General features: G+C 36.8%; 1 protein-coding gene across 7 annotated transcripts in view; it reads left to right on the plus strand.

The window, feature by feature from the left end:
* Positions 1-15,530, plus strand: part of CSNK1A1 (casein kinase 1 alpha 1) — a 47,529-nt gene that overhangs the window by 13,165 nt on the left and 18,834 nt on the right. For 5 of the 7 annotated variants that reach the window (XM_042994516.1, XM_042994539.1, XM_007093371.3 and 2 more), the window contains exons 3-5: positions 6,101-6,227; positions 10,674-10,772; positions 13,160-13,243. In XM_042994516.1, the coding sequence (XP_042850450.1) occupies positions 6,101-6,227; positions 10,674-10,772; positions 13,160-13,243 (310 nt within the window). The remainder of the gene's footprint in view (positions 1-6,100; positions 6,228-10,673; positions 10,773-13,159; positions 13,244-15,530) is intronic. The other 2 variants (XM_042994554.1, XM_007093373.3) reach the window with 1 other exon arrangement.

Here is a 15,530-nt window from a genome sequence, read left to right on the forward strand (position 1 = left end):
CTTTTTTCCCCCCCAATATTTATTTTCTTTTCTCTTTTTAGCCTTGTTTAATTCCCAGTTAGTTCCATGTTTATTAATGCCCTCCCCAGGCTTGTGAGACTGTAAAGGTGGGAAAATCAGCCAGTTAAAAAAGGTTGAACAGTTCTAAGAAAGAATTGAAAGATTGAATTAATATCTAAAATTTCTTGAGATCATGATATTATCAGTTACTACTTTGATTGCCATCCCTACAACTAAAACTTTAGTTACTTCACGTCTAAGTAAGTTGCCAGTATGGAGAAATCCATCTAATCTGTGTGTGTTTGTAGTTCTGTGTATTCCAAGTGTTTTCTTTATTAAACCTGATTTTTCAGTTTTCTACAGTAGCCAAATGGTATTGAGTGTCTTTTCTCTAGTGAAAATGCCCTGGATCTCAAACCATTTTAGAGGTATTTCTGCAAGTTATAAATCCAAAGGATTATGGATAAAAATTACGTGTTGCTAGCCTTTTAAAATCTGGATTGCATTTTAAACGGGAAATTGCAAGAGAAGGAATAGATGGATGCTCTTACATTTTTGGTGGCAGGTCATTAAATTCTAGGTGTCTTGTATTAAAAATAAAGGCTACAAATCTACAGAGCATTTATGGCCAGGGAAGCTTAAGGAGAATGAGAATTATATAGCAATCTTGTTTATTGAGAATTAATAGAAAACCAAGAGGTAACCCATATTTAGTTCTGTGTCTAGTTCTGTTTCAGAAAGGGCTGAAGAGTTACCATGAATGAGAATGTAGTCGAACCTGTCTTGCATTATTGGTTCTGTTTTCGTGATGAATGCCATTAATAAGATGGAGCTTAATAAGTACTGACAGTTTTAGGTTAGAAGTTACAGCATCTGACTCAAGTTCACAGATGCCTGCAGCTTCCAGAAGTAATCAAATGAACACACTACCAGAAGGATTTGAGACTCTTGTATTTAAATGGAGAATAGCGGGGTTGTATTGTGGTTGAGAGTGCCCCTCTGTTAGAGTCTGGTAATTTAGGGTTGTGGGGAGGGAAATCAGAAAGATTGTACTAGACCAGATCCATCCATCCATCCTTCCTTCCTTCCTTCCTTCCTTTTCTTCCTCTTTCTTTCTTTCTTTCTTTCTTTCTTTCTTTCTTTCTTTCTTTCTTTCTTTCTTTCTTTCTTAACTTTTTTAATGTTTGTTTATTTTCGAGAGAGAGAGTATGAGCAGGGAAGGGGCAGAGAGAGAGGGAAACACAGAATCTGATGCAGGCACCAGGCTATGAGCTGACGGCACAGAACCCGATGCAGGGCTGGAACCCATGAACCGTGAAGTATGACCTGAGCCAAAGTTGGATGCTTAACCAACTGAGCAAGCACCCAGGTATACCATCTGTAGATTAGATCTTACTTTCTACCCTCACAAAAAGGAACATAAAGATTGGGTGATGGTAAGTTGGCAAGAAAATAAGTTTGATAAACCATGTCTTGAGACTGGAGATGCTATCTTACAGCACTGATTCGACACTCATACTTTTTAGTGTTCAGTAAAGACTTTGAGACCTTGAGATTATTGACCTGAAGATGGGAAGGTAAAAGGCACAGGAAGAGACCTGTACCAGTTAAGAATATCACCTTTAAATATCTATTTATATATATATATATATATATTTTTTTTTTTTTTTAAGTTTATTTATTTTGAGAGAGGGAGAGAGCCTGGGTCGAAACCAAGAGTCGGAAACTTAACTGAGCCACACCAGGGCCCCTATTTATTTGGGGGGTGGGGGGTGGGGAGAGAGAACGTGTGTGCAAGAGACCCACCTCCAAGTGGGGGAAGAAGAGGGGCGAAGAAAGCCTGAGAGCGAGAATTCCAAGCAGGCTCCACGCTCAGCTAGAACTCCCAAACTGAGTTCATGACCTGAGCTGGAATCAAGAGTTGGACGCTTAACTGACTGAGCCACCCAGGCGCCCTGAATGTAACTTTTAAACTTTTGTAATTACTTGGTTAATTTGAATCAAAGATGAGTAGAGTCTTCCTGATGATTTTAAGTGTTTTTGTATTCCTTGTTTTGTTTTCCTCATCTGCCACATCAAGCACTCCTTAGCCTGTTAGAGCCTGTAATATGGCTTTTCATTCTTTAGTTCAGCAAATGTTACTGAGCATTCCCTGCGGGCAAGGCATTGTGCTGGATACTGGGAATGTAGAGTTCTGAACAGGACAAATACAGTGGCTGCCCATGTATTAGTCTGGATTCTCCAGAAAAGAGAACCACTGGATTATATATAGATATACAGAAATATTTATTATGAGGCATTGGCTCACACCTGTGGAAGCAAAGAAGTACCATAGTTTGCGGTGTGCAAGCTGGGAGGCCCAGGAAAACCAGCGGTGTAGTTTGGTCCCAAGCCTAAAGGCCCAAGAACCAGAGGCATGGACATCCAAGGGTAGAAGAAGTCCCAGCTCTGACAGTGAATTTTCCCTTCCTCTGCCTTAGTTTTATTCCCTTTTTTATTCAAGCCTTCCACTTTAGGAAAGGTGATCTCTACTTATTCTATTATTCAAATGCTAATCTTGATTCAGATGCTAATCTCTGGAGACACCCTCACAGACACCCCAAAATAATGTTTTACCAGCTATCCCAGCATCCCTTAGTCCAGTCAGTTTGATGCATAAGATTAACCATCACACCAATCAAACTAATAGTCTAAAGGGGAAGACCTACATGAAACAAGTTTTCTGTTATTAACTGTCCTAGGTGTAGAGATAGAACGTATTTGGTTGCTTTAAGCTGAACTGAATACTTATGATGGTTATACTGATTTATAGTTCTTGGAAGTCCTTAGGTATTGTAGCAATACCTATTTCATGGGGCACCTGGGTGGCTCAGTTGGTTAAAGCGTCAGACTCTTGACTTTGGCTCAGGTAATGATCTCATGGTTTGAGTGGGTTTGAGCCCCATGTCAGGTTCCATGCTGACAGTGCAGAGCCTGCTTAGGATTGTCTTTCTCTCTCCCTCTCTCCCTCTCCCCCCCCCCCCAAATAAACTTAAAAAAAAAAATGTTCGTCATTTTATTTTCTAAGGGTTTTTTTATTTTCATAAAGAGATTTCTCAGAGAAAAGAAAACCCTAGCTTCAACCCTCCAATTACAACATTTCTAACTGGTCGCCGTGTCCTTGTCTCTCTTCTTGCCCATGCCTAGGATGCCCTTTTTCTACCTTCCCTATCAAAATATTATCCCTTTGTCAGGATCTAACTGGTAACAGACTGTTTCACAAGGTTTCTTTGGAAGGATTTAATTCTTATTGATCTTTTGGTTTTCTGAATTATTTAGGCATTTTTTTTTTTTGTCAGCCTCAGTGACTTGTGCATGTATTTTCTTACATTTCTGCTTTTTATTGTCTTAATTTTTTAACTAGGTTTAGTTTAGATATTGGTTTTGGAGGAAGGGACATGAGAGCAAAGAGGTGGACTTTGCCTTCTCTAAGCATCTTCTTCAGACCTTAAGGTAGATTTTTTTTGTGCTCTAAATGGTTATATAAATTTCAAACTCCTTCAGTCTACTTCATTGATTGTTCAGGCAACACTGAGTCTGAAGGCATTGATTTGAAACAAATGGAAAATGAGACTCCTGCACTTTTTTTTTTTTAACTTTTCATCTATTGCTTTTTTTTTTTTCTTCATGTTTTGAAACTTAGTAAGAATAAGGTCCAAATCAAATCAGTTCTTTTTTTTAATCTAATAGGTATTTGAGTACCTACATTGTTTTGTGTACATCACTTTATCATAGTGTACTTACTAGCAACATATATTATATTCACATAAAAAAGGCACCAGGATATTGTATTGTCGAAGGGTTTGATTGTGGATATAAGTAGTATCCCAGTGGCTATGGGAATTCTGTGAAATAGGAGACCAGTGTGGAACAGACTACTTAAGGAAGACTTCTTTGGTATCTGGGTATTAAGATTTTGAAATTGAAAGTAGAGAGTTAGAAGCTAGTTTAGAATAGAAGTGGAGGGGCGCCTGGGTGGCTCAGTCGGTTAAGTGTCCCGACTTCCATTCAGGTCATGATCTCATGGTTCGGTTCGGTTCGTGAGTTTGAGCTCAGCATCAAGCTTTGTGCTGACAGCGTGGAGCCTGCTTGGATTCTTTGTCTCCCTCTCTCTGCCCCTCCTCCCCCCCAACCTCTCTTTCTTTCAAAAATAAACATTAAAAAAAGATAGAAGTGGGAAACATGGAGGTGACGGTAGAAACTGAGTAAGTAGCCTTTAGATAAGTAGTAGACTGTTCCTGGCTCCTAATCTGTGTGGTATCAGTTTTTATTGGAGTTAACAAATTATTCCAGTGTAGTTGTAAAATAACTTGTTCTTAAAAAATTTTCTTTTATACTGGCCAATTTTCTTTTCAAGCAGAATTAATAATCTAGAGAAGTTTAAAATTTAAATGGTAGTGCTTATTTTTAGGAAGGTACCCTTACCAGAAATACAGGCATATAGGAACTTGAAATCATTTATTATAGTGATTCCTAGCCCTTGGAATCTCTAAAATTAAAAGTAGATATTCCTGGAGTTTTTGGAGACAAATTGTATATTTATCCACAGTAATAAAGCATTGGATAATTAAAACAGCTCCAATTAAAAGCAAATGTCATCTTTGTTGTAATACTGGTTATTTTCTGTAATTAAGCAAAAATGTGACTACTTTTTTAAAAAAAAGAGCAAGTAATTATTGATTAAATACAACATGGTAGTAAATGGGACAGGAGTTCTAAAATAAAAGAGATCTTTGCTTTGTAAGACCAGTATAGTTTCCTTCATTTCTTCAAATAGGAAGTAGTATCAGATGAGGTTAAGGAATTTGCCAAAGGTCATAGGAATCAGTGGCAGATAGGTATAGAATTCACATGGTTAAGGTTACCTGCAAATTCTTTTTTTCCCCAAAGTTTTTATTAAATCTCAGTTAACATATAGTATAATACTGGTTTCAGGAGTAGAATTTAATGATTCATCACTTACATGTAATACCCAGTGCTCATTACAAGTGACCTCCGTTAATACCCATCATCCGTTTATCCCATCCAACCTCAGTTATCTGTAGTTAAGGGTTTCTTTTTTTAAAAAAAAAAATTTTTTTTTAACGTTTATTTTATTTTTGAGACAGAGAGAGACAGAGCATGAACGGGGGAGGGTCAGAGAGAGAGGGAGACACAGAATCGGAAGCAGGCTCCAGGCTCTGAGCTGTCAGCACAGAGCCCGACACGGGGCTCGAACTCCTGGACCGCGAGATCATGACCTGAGCTGAAGTCAGCCGCTCAACCGACTGAGCCACCCAGGCGCCCCATGTAGTTAAGGGTTTCTTATGGCTTGCTTTCCCCTCTCCCCTCTTTGCCCCCTTCCCCCATGTTCATCTGTTTTATTTCTTAAATTCTGCATATGAATGAAATCATACTTGTCTTTCTCTGACTCATTTGCTTATTAGCACAGTACACTCTTAACTCCGTCCACATCATTGCAAATGGCAAGCTTTCATTATTTTTGATGGCCGAGTAATATTCCATTGTGTGTGAGAGACAGTGCGCATGTGTGTATATGTATACACACATACATCTTCTTTATCAGTCAGTGGACATTTGGGCTCTTTCCATAATTTGGCTATTGTTGATAATGGTGCTGTAAACATTGGGGTGCAGGTGTTTCCCCCATGAATCAGTATTTTTGTGTCCTTTGGGTAAATACCTAGTTGTGCAATTGTTGGGTTATAGGGCAGTTCTATTTTTAACTTTTTGAGGAACCTAACTAGAAAAGTAAAGCCATCTTTTTTTTTTTTTTTAATGTTTACTTAATTTTGAGAGAGAGAGAGAGAGCATGCACATGAAGGGGAGGGGCAGAGAGAGAGAGAAGGAGAGAGAGAAACCCAGGCAGGCTCTGCACTGCAGCCCCAATGTGGGGCTCTAACCATGAACTGCAAGATCGTGACCTGAGCCATAATCAGTCACCCGGGCATCCGGAGAAGTAAAAACTATCCTATTATTAGGGCTTAAGAATTTTGAAAATTTAGTGATATTAAATGATAATCAGCTTTTCATAAAGCCCTCTCTTTTCCCCTTTTGTTAGGTGGTATGGTCAGGAAAAAGACTACAATGTGCTAGTCATGGATCTTCTCGGACCCAGCCTCGAAGACCTCTTCAATTTCTGTTCAAGAAGGTTCACAATGAAAACTGTACTTATGTTAGCTGACCAGGTATGTGAAATTTAGATGAAAATAAAAATTGAGAATACTACTATTTAACTGTAATGTAAATTTTCATAAACCAGAGTGTGTATAATCCTGTGTGTCAATCTTATGTTCTATGTATATGTATATGTATGTATATGTATGTATATGTGTATGTATATATGTATGTATATGTATATGTATATATATATATAAAACCGTAGGTTGTGCTCACTCAAGTATACTTTTCTCTAACACAACTTAAAGATGTTTTCCTGTGGTCATAGGATAGAAATGGATTATATTCGTTTGTTATTCACCTGTAGAAAAGTACTTTTCAAGCTGTTACATCAGATGCAGTCTGTTTCAGTGTAGATTATAGCAGGTTTCTTTATAAGATTTTTGAAAGGGCTCAGTATATATGGAGAGAAATATAAATATGTAGAAGTTTTGGATAAGTGAATTGGATGTTGTACATTGTGTGTGGGGCCCTTAGGAAAGCTACATATATATTTTTTTAATTTTTAATACTTTTTTTTAATGTTTATTTTTGAGAGTGAGTATGAGCGGGGGAGGGACACAGAGAAGGGGGAACAGGATCCGAAACAGGCTCTGCTGACAAGGGCAGAGCCTGTTCACAAACCTGTGAGATCATGACCTAAGCCGAAGTTGGACACTTAACCGACTGAGCCACCCAGGCGCCCCCTGAAAGCTATAGTTTTGAGGAAAACAGTACTGAAATAATTTAAGGAAGAATTTTTTTTTTTTAATTTTTTTTTTTTTAACATTTATTTATTTTTGAGACAGAGACAGAGCATGAACGGGGGAGGGGCAGAGAGAGAGGGAGACACAGAATCCGAAGCAGGCTCCAGGCTCTGAGCTGTCAGCACTCAGACAGGGGCTCGAACTCACGGACCGTAAGATCGTGACCTGAGCTGAAGTCGGACGCTCAACCGACTGAGCCACCCAGGCGCCCCTAAGGAAGAATTTTTGACCAAGTAAATGTTTCTTGAGATAATGAATTCTCACCCATTGCTAGTATTTAAGCAAAACCAGGGAAATTTTGAAAATGTCATGAATTAAATTCATGCACTGGCTGAAGATTAAATTGTTTTAAAGCCAGGGTGCCTGGGTAGCTCAGTAGGTTAAGCGTCCGACTTCAGCTCAGGTCATGAATGATCTTATGGTCTGGGAGTTTGAGCCACCAAACGGGCTCTCTGCTGTCAGCACAGAGCCCGCTTTGGATCCTTTGTCTCCCTCTCTGTTTGCCCCTCCACTCTGGTTCTCTCTTCTCTCAAAATACATAAACTTTGTTAAAAAAATATATATATATATAATATATATATACACATACACATATATATTATATATATTACATATTGTATATATATGTTATATGTGTGTAATATATATATAATATATATAAAGCCAGAACTTCTATTTTTTTGTCTTAACAAAATAAGAAAAATGATTTTAAAGAGTTTTAAGATTGGGGAATGATATCAGGAACAAGCCTTTAGGTAGTGGATAATATGGTTAAAGATGATAGGTAAATGTCAAGGAATTTGTAATTTTAAGTATTTTTTTTAAGTTTATCTTTTTGAGAGAGAGAGCGCATGTACACATGTAAGTAGAGGAGGGGTGGGGGTGGGGCGGGGAGAGGGAGAGAATCCGAAAGCAGGCTTCAGGCTGTCAGGGGAAAGCCCGACATGGGGCTCAGTCTCAACGGAACCGTAAGATCATGGTCTGAGCTGAAATCAAGAGTTGGACGCTCAACCGACTGAGCCACCCAAGCGCCCCAAGGAATTTATGATTCTAAATTTTGGTCAAGAAACAAGGGCAGGAAAATGATGGAAATGTTTCAAGTTAAACTCAGTGCTGTGGAAGAGAATATTTTTAAAATTTAGATTGGATGTCAAAGTAAAATGAGATGGTAAGAGTATAAAACCAAAGGATTAGAAAATAGTGTTCAGTCTCTGTAATCAGCATCGACATTTCCAGTAAGGTTAACATAAAACTGAGGGGCTCAACCAATATTAGCAAATTACATTGTTTTATTTGTGGTACGATAAGAATTCAAACATTGAAAGGTAAAAATCCTTCTATGTTTTAAGTAACATGAGTGAATCCTAGTAAAAGAGTTTATATGCTGTAGGTTCAGTAACACAGAGGTATTCATACAGAGAACATTTATTCGGGGCTGCTGCTTTACTTAGCACTGGAGGGTGCAAAGAAGAGTAAGAACTCTAGTCCTTTTCTTCTAGGAGTGTAGAAGTTAGAGAAACAAAAAATACGATGTTCAAGATTTCTGTGATAGAAGTCTATATTGGGTACACTGTTAACATAGAAAAAAAGTAATTCAAGGAAGGGTGTTGCAAGAAAGCAATGGTTTAAGGAGGTAACTGCTAAGTCTTGCTGTGTATATGATCCATTAATAACACTTGAAGGTAAGTAGTTGGTGCCATTTATTATCTTTGCCGAACCTTTTCCCAACAAGTTAATAATCCTGATTTAATGATGGGTATCACTTAGTTAGGACAAATAAGTACATTAAGTGGGCTGAATGTTTTGTTTTAGTTCCGTTAATAAAGTACAAGTTGCTGCTATAACTAAAAGTACTGTTGGGACATTGTATACAGCTCCTTCCTTGAGTATAAATAGTTTAAGCTAGAGATTACAAATTTGGCTTCAAGAGACACTTGTCAAGGTTCACAATCTGTATGGTAATAAAAGCTCTAGGGAAAATGGGGACAAATAAAAAATAGAATCCTGACACATACTACTGAGAAGAGCAAGAACATATGGGTAGAAAGGTAATAGTCTTTGGATATTGAAAACATTTTCAGATGCTTCTAAGTATCTTATAGGCACTTAGACATATTTGATAATTTGAAAATTAAAACACAGAAGGGATTAAAAGTGATGCCATAAAGTTACAAGACAGTTTTTTAAAATTAAAATTTATTTACATAACAAACGTAAATAAAAAGATTGTTATGTGCAAAGAATTCTTAAAATCGACAAGACTAGGACAAGCCAAAAAAATAATGGACAGAGTATAGATTGATAGTTCATAAAATAGTAAATGAGAAGACTTTTAAACCAAGTGTTAGGGAAGTAGAAGTGAGGTCAATACCTGCCATTGACAGAATTTAGAAAGAATTAAAGTTTGCCAATGGGAAGAAGAATATTCTTAAGTACTGCTGGGAAATGAATTGTTAGAGCCTGTGTTGAAAGACATTCTGATGCCACCTATCAAAATGATAGCTGCTTCAACCCACTCTCCCTACAATTAATTGTATGGGGTTTATAGTCCATAGGAATAAAAGCACCAGTAGATAAGAATTGATTGATTGGTTTAAATTCAATTGGTTTAATCAATTGGTTTGAGAGAGAGAATGAGCAGAGGAAGGGCAGGGAGAGATGGGGACAGAGGATCCAAAGCAGGCTCTGCATGCTGACAGCAGTGACCCCGATACAGGGCTCCTACTCAAAAACCATGAGATCATGACCTGAGCCGAAGTCGGGTGCTTAACTGACGGAGGCACCCAGATGCCCAGATAAGGATATATTTGAATGTATTAATAGCATTATTGTTTACAGTGGGAAGATACTGGGAACAATGGAAATAATTTAAGTTGGGATGATCGGGGAGAACCTAATACCAAACACCTATACCATTCAACTTGGCAGAATGTCCAAGCAATTAAGAAGAGGTTGTTGGAATGACAGGCTTCCTATTCAGTTTTTGAATGTGATTTGAATGTCATTACTGAAGTGTGGAGAAAAAACATGGGAGAGTTCAAAAAGCATCTAAGAAGTAAAACCCAGCATGTATATGGCCCCATGTGTTATGTTTATGTCGTATATGCTACTGACTTCCGAGAATGTTTGGGTTCAGTTAAAAACAAGCCAACAAGAATAAAATGAATAGGATGCTTCCATTCCAATTTAAAACAGTAGCAACTTCTATCTTTCAGTTGGTCAACACCTTCTGTTCCCAATTATATGTATGTCTTGAGTTCGTGAATGTATGTATGTAAGAGCACGGAAATGGATAATGCCAGGCTATTCGAACACAGGTTACCTCAGGTGGCATAGAATTGGGGTAGAAAGTTGATGATTTAGCTTTTCCTAACTGAAACAATCCTAAACTTACTATTTTGTAATTTAAAAATTGCAAACATCAGTTCTTTCTGTTAGGTTAGATGATTGTCATATTTATAATCATTAATACTAGAACATGCCAAAGAATGGGGCGGGTTTATGCTTAGATATTCATCAGTCTAGAGATAAATGGGGAGCCTGGTTGCCCTTTACATTTAATTTTGTCGAGCACTGTTTTTGTGAATTTAATACTTGGGATCTTGAAAAATAATTGAGATACTGAAATAATTGAGAAATGTGTTGCTTTCTTTTTTCACAATTCAAATCACATGATTATCTCTCCCTCCCCCCCCTCCTTTTTTCCAGATGATCAGTAGAATTGAATATGTGCATACAAAGAATTTTATACACAGAGACATTAAACCAGATAACTTCCTAATGGGTATTGGGCGTCACTGTAATAAGGTTAGTCAAATGTTCTCTGCATGAAAGAGCAAAGAGTAAAAACTCCAAAAATTGCTTTGGTAAACTTTGAATCTTTAAAAAGTCATAGGAAATTGTATTTGCTGTTGATGATTGCTTTAAAAGATTGTGCTAAAGGGTAATCAGCTAACTCTTATTAACTTAGCAACTTGAAATAAATTTTCTTCCAACTTACCCAACCCAGGTTAATTATCTGTATGGAAATACAAAATTCCCAAGGGCTTTCTAATGAAATGTAATCATCTGTTATTTAACTATTCAAAAGTTGTATCTATTTTTCATTCGTTGAAATAGTAAAAAACCCCATATACATTTTTTCCTGAATGCTAAAATCAGATTTTAACCTTTGTCACTGAAGCGTGGGTTTTTGCAATATATGTGCTTGTGCCAGCGTGGGAACCACTGACCCCATCTGTCACCATGGCGTTAACATTTGCTGACTGAGCATGATCATAATGAGAATTCTTCAGTCCTTGGATTTGTGTATTCAAAAGGTTAACTTTTGGGCCTGCTTCAAAAGTAGTTGACAGTTTCTTACTTGGGTGCCAAGCTGGGTGGATTCTCTACCCCTTCTCCCCCTTTTAAAGGAAAATATAGTCAAGTGAAATGAATGTTCATACAACAAAATTAGTATTCATTGGGGTCTCAGAATGGGGTGATTGGGTTTGAGCTAGTGACGCATGATTGCAGTTAGAAACTAATTGTGTTGAAATTTTTCTGCAATGATTAGTTTTATTGAGTGAATTGCTTTATTTATCGATTCAATGTTGAGCTCGGGCAGACAGGCAGCATTGGCAATGCACTAAGCATGTTATGATCTGACGATCTGATAGAAATTCTCAACTTCAGGACAACATGGGGCTTTTTGGTTTTTGTGGGGTTTTTTGTTTTGTTTTTGGAAGGAAGATTCCCATTTGTTTTATTAAGTCATTAGGAAGTGTTTGGTGTTTTTTTAGGTCTGGCTATAAATGTTTACCTTTGTTTGCCTGTATGAATGCCAACTTGTAGCCATTACCATTAGAACTGGTGTTATTTGCTAATGCGTGAGACATTGATGTTGGTCTGACCAAGTTTTAGGAATTTAAATTTTTTTGTAAGCTAACCTTTAAATAATGAAAGGTGTGTATATCTACATATAACTTACCTTGCCATTCCCAAATTGCATCTTTGTTTATTTTTAAATATTCTGTAGCTTCTCTCTCTGAAGCATCCAGGTTCTTAATTGTTATTGTAAAACCTGGTGGTTTAATTGAAAAAAATTTTACTGGTCTTAATTTTTGGGGCAATTCTGTTAGTTTGACCCTGATCTTTGGCCATTTCCCAGCCCCCCCCTTCCCTATTTTCTTCCTGATAAAGACCCACTATCCTCATGTGATCTGTGTTCTGCATGTTGACATTGCAGTACATGGTTTTTGTCTTAAAATTAAATGATGACCTAGATAATAACTCTTTGCTCCCTGCCCCCCTTTTAAAAATAGCTTTGTTAATTACATAGTTGTGTTAGGATGTCCAGTTTGCCCCATGATGAAAACCTTTTTAGGCTCTTGTGTCCTCTTTAGAGATACTAAAAAATATTGTGGAGCTGCTTGCTGTTAATAGATTCAGAGAGTCCCTAGGGTAGAAGTGCAGTGTTTCACTTAACTAAGATTCAAATTCTAAATGTTGTTCTTGAACATTTTAGATTAGTGTTTTGTTTCTGTAGTTGGTTTTTAGTGTTTTCTTTCTGTATTGTAGTTTGAAAAACATGCCAGTTTTATGAGACTGGAGTCTTTGGTTAGTTTGTTCTAGTAGTTTTCTATTCATGGGAACAAATGGGGGGCTTTTGAGGTTGATTTTTTTTTTTTAAGTCAAATTTCTTACTTGGAAAATTGTTCTGAATTTGATATTTAGGAGTGACCACTCCGATCTTAGTGAATTTATTCATCTCTTCCAGTAATCAGCCCTGCATGCTTATGAAAACCAATTTTGAGGTGACTAAATGCCTTCTACCTCTTCCTTACTGAAGATTTTTTTCCCCTGTACAATCTTTTTTGGGGGAAGGGCAGATTGTGGTACCAAATATTGCAGAGCCAAATTCCCCATTTTTGATGAAAATATTAAAGAGCCAAATGTCACCATTGCTATCCCTGATTCAGGCAGTGACACAATATAGTGGCATTAAAAACTTGAGTATTTTCCGGAATTCAAATGTTCTCGAGCATGTGATTCTTATTTGGAAAACTGAGAAGCTACAGTGCTTGGTGGAAGAAGGATGGCATTTGGCTACCCTGTTCTTTCTCTAATGCCTCGGTGTTGCCTGTCTGCGCCGGCCATTGTTGCAATGTAAGCAATACTGTTTGATGCACTGCCACCCTCTATTGTCTGTTTAGTGTTTAGAATCTCCAGTGGGGAAGAGGAAAAGAAGCATGACTGTTAGTACTTCTCAGGACCCATCTTTCTCAGGATTAAACCAGGTCTGAAACTGTCTCCTATTCCAACCTCAATCCCAAATTCATGTGCTTTTCTTTTTTATTGTTTTCTTTTGATTATTTTTGTTTTGTTTTAATTCTGGAGAATGTAGATCTTGCTCAAGCATCTCTTACGTTGGCATTATTCAGACATACTTGGCAAACATATAACATTACTAAGATGTTTTTTTGTGGCTTTTGCTTAAAGCTTGTAAAGTGTAGAGAAAACCTAAATGAAAACAGGATTATGTTTAGATCTGTAACGTCCACATGAGGAAATGATATGTTGGTCTAGTATTGAAATTCTTTATCTAATGGTAAACTTGAGCTAGACTTTAGTTTTTAAGACTGTATTTGGAGTTGCAGAACTTTTAATGCATGAAATATATCTAAATTCAGTTGCATCAGTGCTGTATGATGAATATATTCTGCCTCAATTCTCTTCCCCTTCCCTAGTGAACTTCAGGTAAGTGTAGACCAGATTTCAGATCTAGTGTGTCTAGAATTGATTGTACCTCAATATGTGAATTCTCCGACTTCAGCCAAACGGCATAAAATGCTCCAAGAGCATCATGTGCTCTGGAACTAGGAGACATTGCAGTCTAACAATGTAACAGTAACATAATTGAAGCACTTAGCAAACAATTACCATTAATGACATGTAAGGTAAATTAATGCATAACCTGATGATTTAGTGTTTGGCAGGCTAAGTAATAAACACCCCAGTACTTTTCTTAAAAAAATTTTTTTATGTAAGTGGAAGTCTCCACTTCTTTTTTTCATAGAAGTTGGCCAACTTTGTTAAGCTCTTGAGCAAAGAAGTGAATGTTAATCATTCAATTTAGCATACACTGAGAAGGAAGTATTGGCATGAGTAATCAAAAAAGATAAGTTGAATTTGGTATAGTTTCAAAGTATGTTCCATACTTTGTACCACATGCATCATCTGAGTAATCATTTAATCCTTTTCTGTACTGCCCAGCATTATTCCAGGGATCATCTTCTGCTGTTACTGGTTTCTGAAACTCAAACTTATTTTTATTCACGGAGAAATAGTAATTGTTGTGACTAGATCTGAGGTGGGGAGAGAGAGAGGATGGTGGGTAATTAGGCACTTTGTAAAGCATCTAGTTCCCCATTTTTGCTTATCCATTCATTCACACAACTTCTATTTTGTAACATAATCATTTAGCAACTTCCATAAAATGACATTGGATCGATTATATTTTCTACATACAGATTAGCTGGGTTGTGAGGAAAAGTGATCCTGTGAATGTTTTGAAAGGGCAAGGAACTGTGACCCTCGTTAGGTGAAAAATTGCCAGATTAAGCTAAAAACTAAAATTACCGATAGTGTTTCTAAAAACACCTCTGCTAAAATAAAATGCACCTCTGCTGAATGAAGTTATCCCACTATGCCCAACATTAATTCACTCCCACATGCCTTTGAAGAATAGACTGCATTCTGTAAAACAGGCACAAATTTTACCTAGCACACAAAACAAAAATTCACAGAAAAGCAGCTTGACCCACCAGAGAAATTAGACTTCTTTTGCATATGCAAATGTATAAAAATATATTATCTTATGACTTACTGAACATTGACTTTTCCTTGTTTGGTTCTCCCTTTACATATTTGCGGCTGTTTGGTTGTATCCTTGGAAACATGGTGTCATGTAAACACTTCCATTTTGTGTATATTCATTTTTAAATTCAAAGCAGAGAACTACTAAAGAAGCTTGATAGGTACCAGAAGATCATGAACTACCAAGAGATTAAAAAAATTTTTTTATGTTAAGTAGCTTTCTTTTTCAGTTATTTGTTCTTATTTTCACCTTTGCTTAGCAGTGAAATTATTTTTCCTGACTTACTTTCAGTTTTTATAAGAGGAGAAAATTTAAGTTGTTTTATTTGCTTTGTAGTTTTTTGTTTTGATATTAAAGATTGAAATATTTGAGAAGACAGTGTTTGTATTTATTTTTTGTTTTCTAAAACTACATTTCATCCTTTAGCATTGTGGAAAGAAAGAACACTAGAGAACATTGAGCTTTCATGGAGCAATCTTTTAAAAAGTTGTGAGAAAATGTCTGGTCATTGAGTTGCAAATGGAGCAACTGAATGTACACTTGGACATGAAGGACACTATCAGATCTAATTTGTCAGAGTTACTCTTATTTTCTCCTCCATTTTGAAGTACTAAAAGAAGCAATCCTAGGAAATGTCCTTTAGAGGAGAGTCTTTGTCTTAATTGCCTTTTGTTTAAAACTCACGTAATTCTTACGGGCATTTAAAA

Source organism: Panthera tigris, chromosome A1, assembly GCF_018350195.1.
Source record: "Panthera tigris isolate Pti1 chromosome A1, P.tigris_Pti1_mat1.1, whole genome shotgun sequence".
Classification (NCBI taxonomy): Eukaryota; Metazoa; Chordata; class Mammalia; order Carnivora; family Felidae; genus Panthera; species Panthera tigris.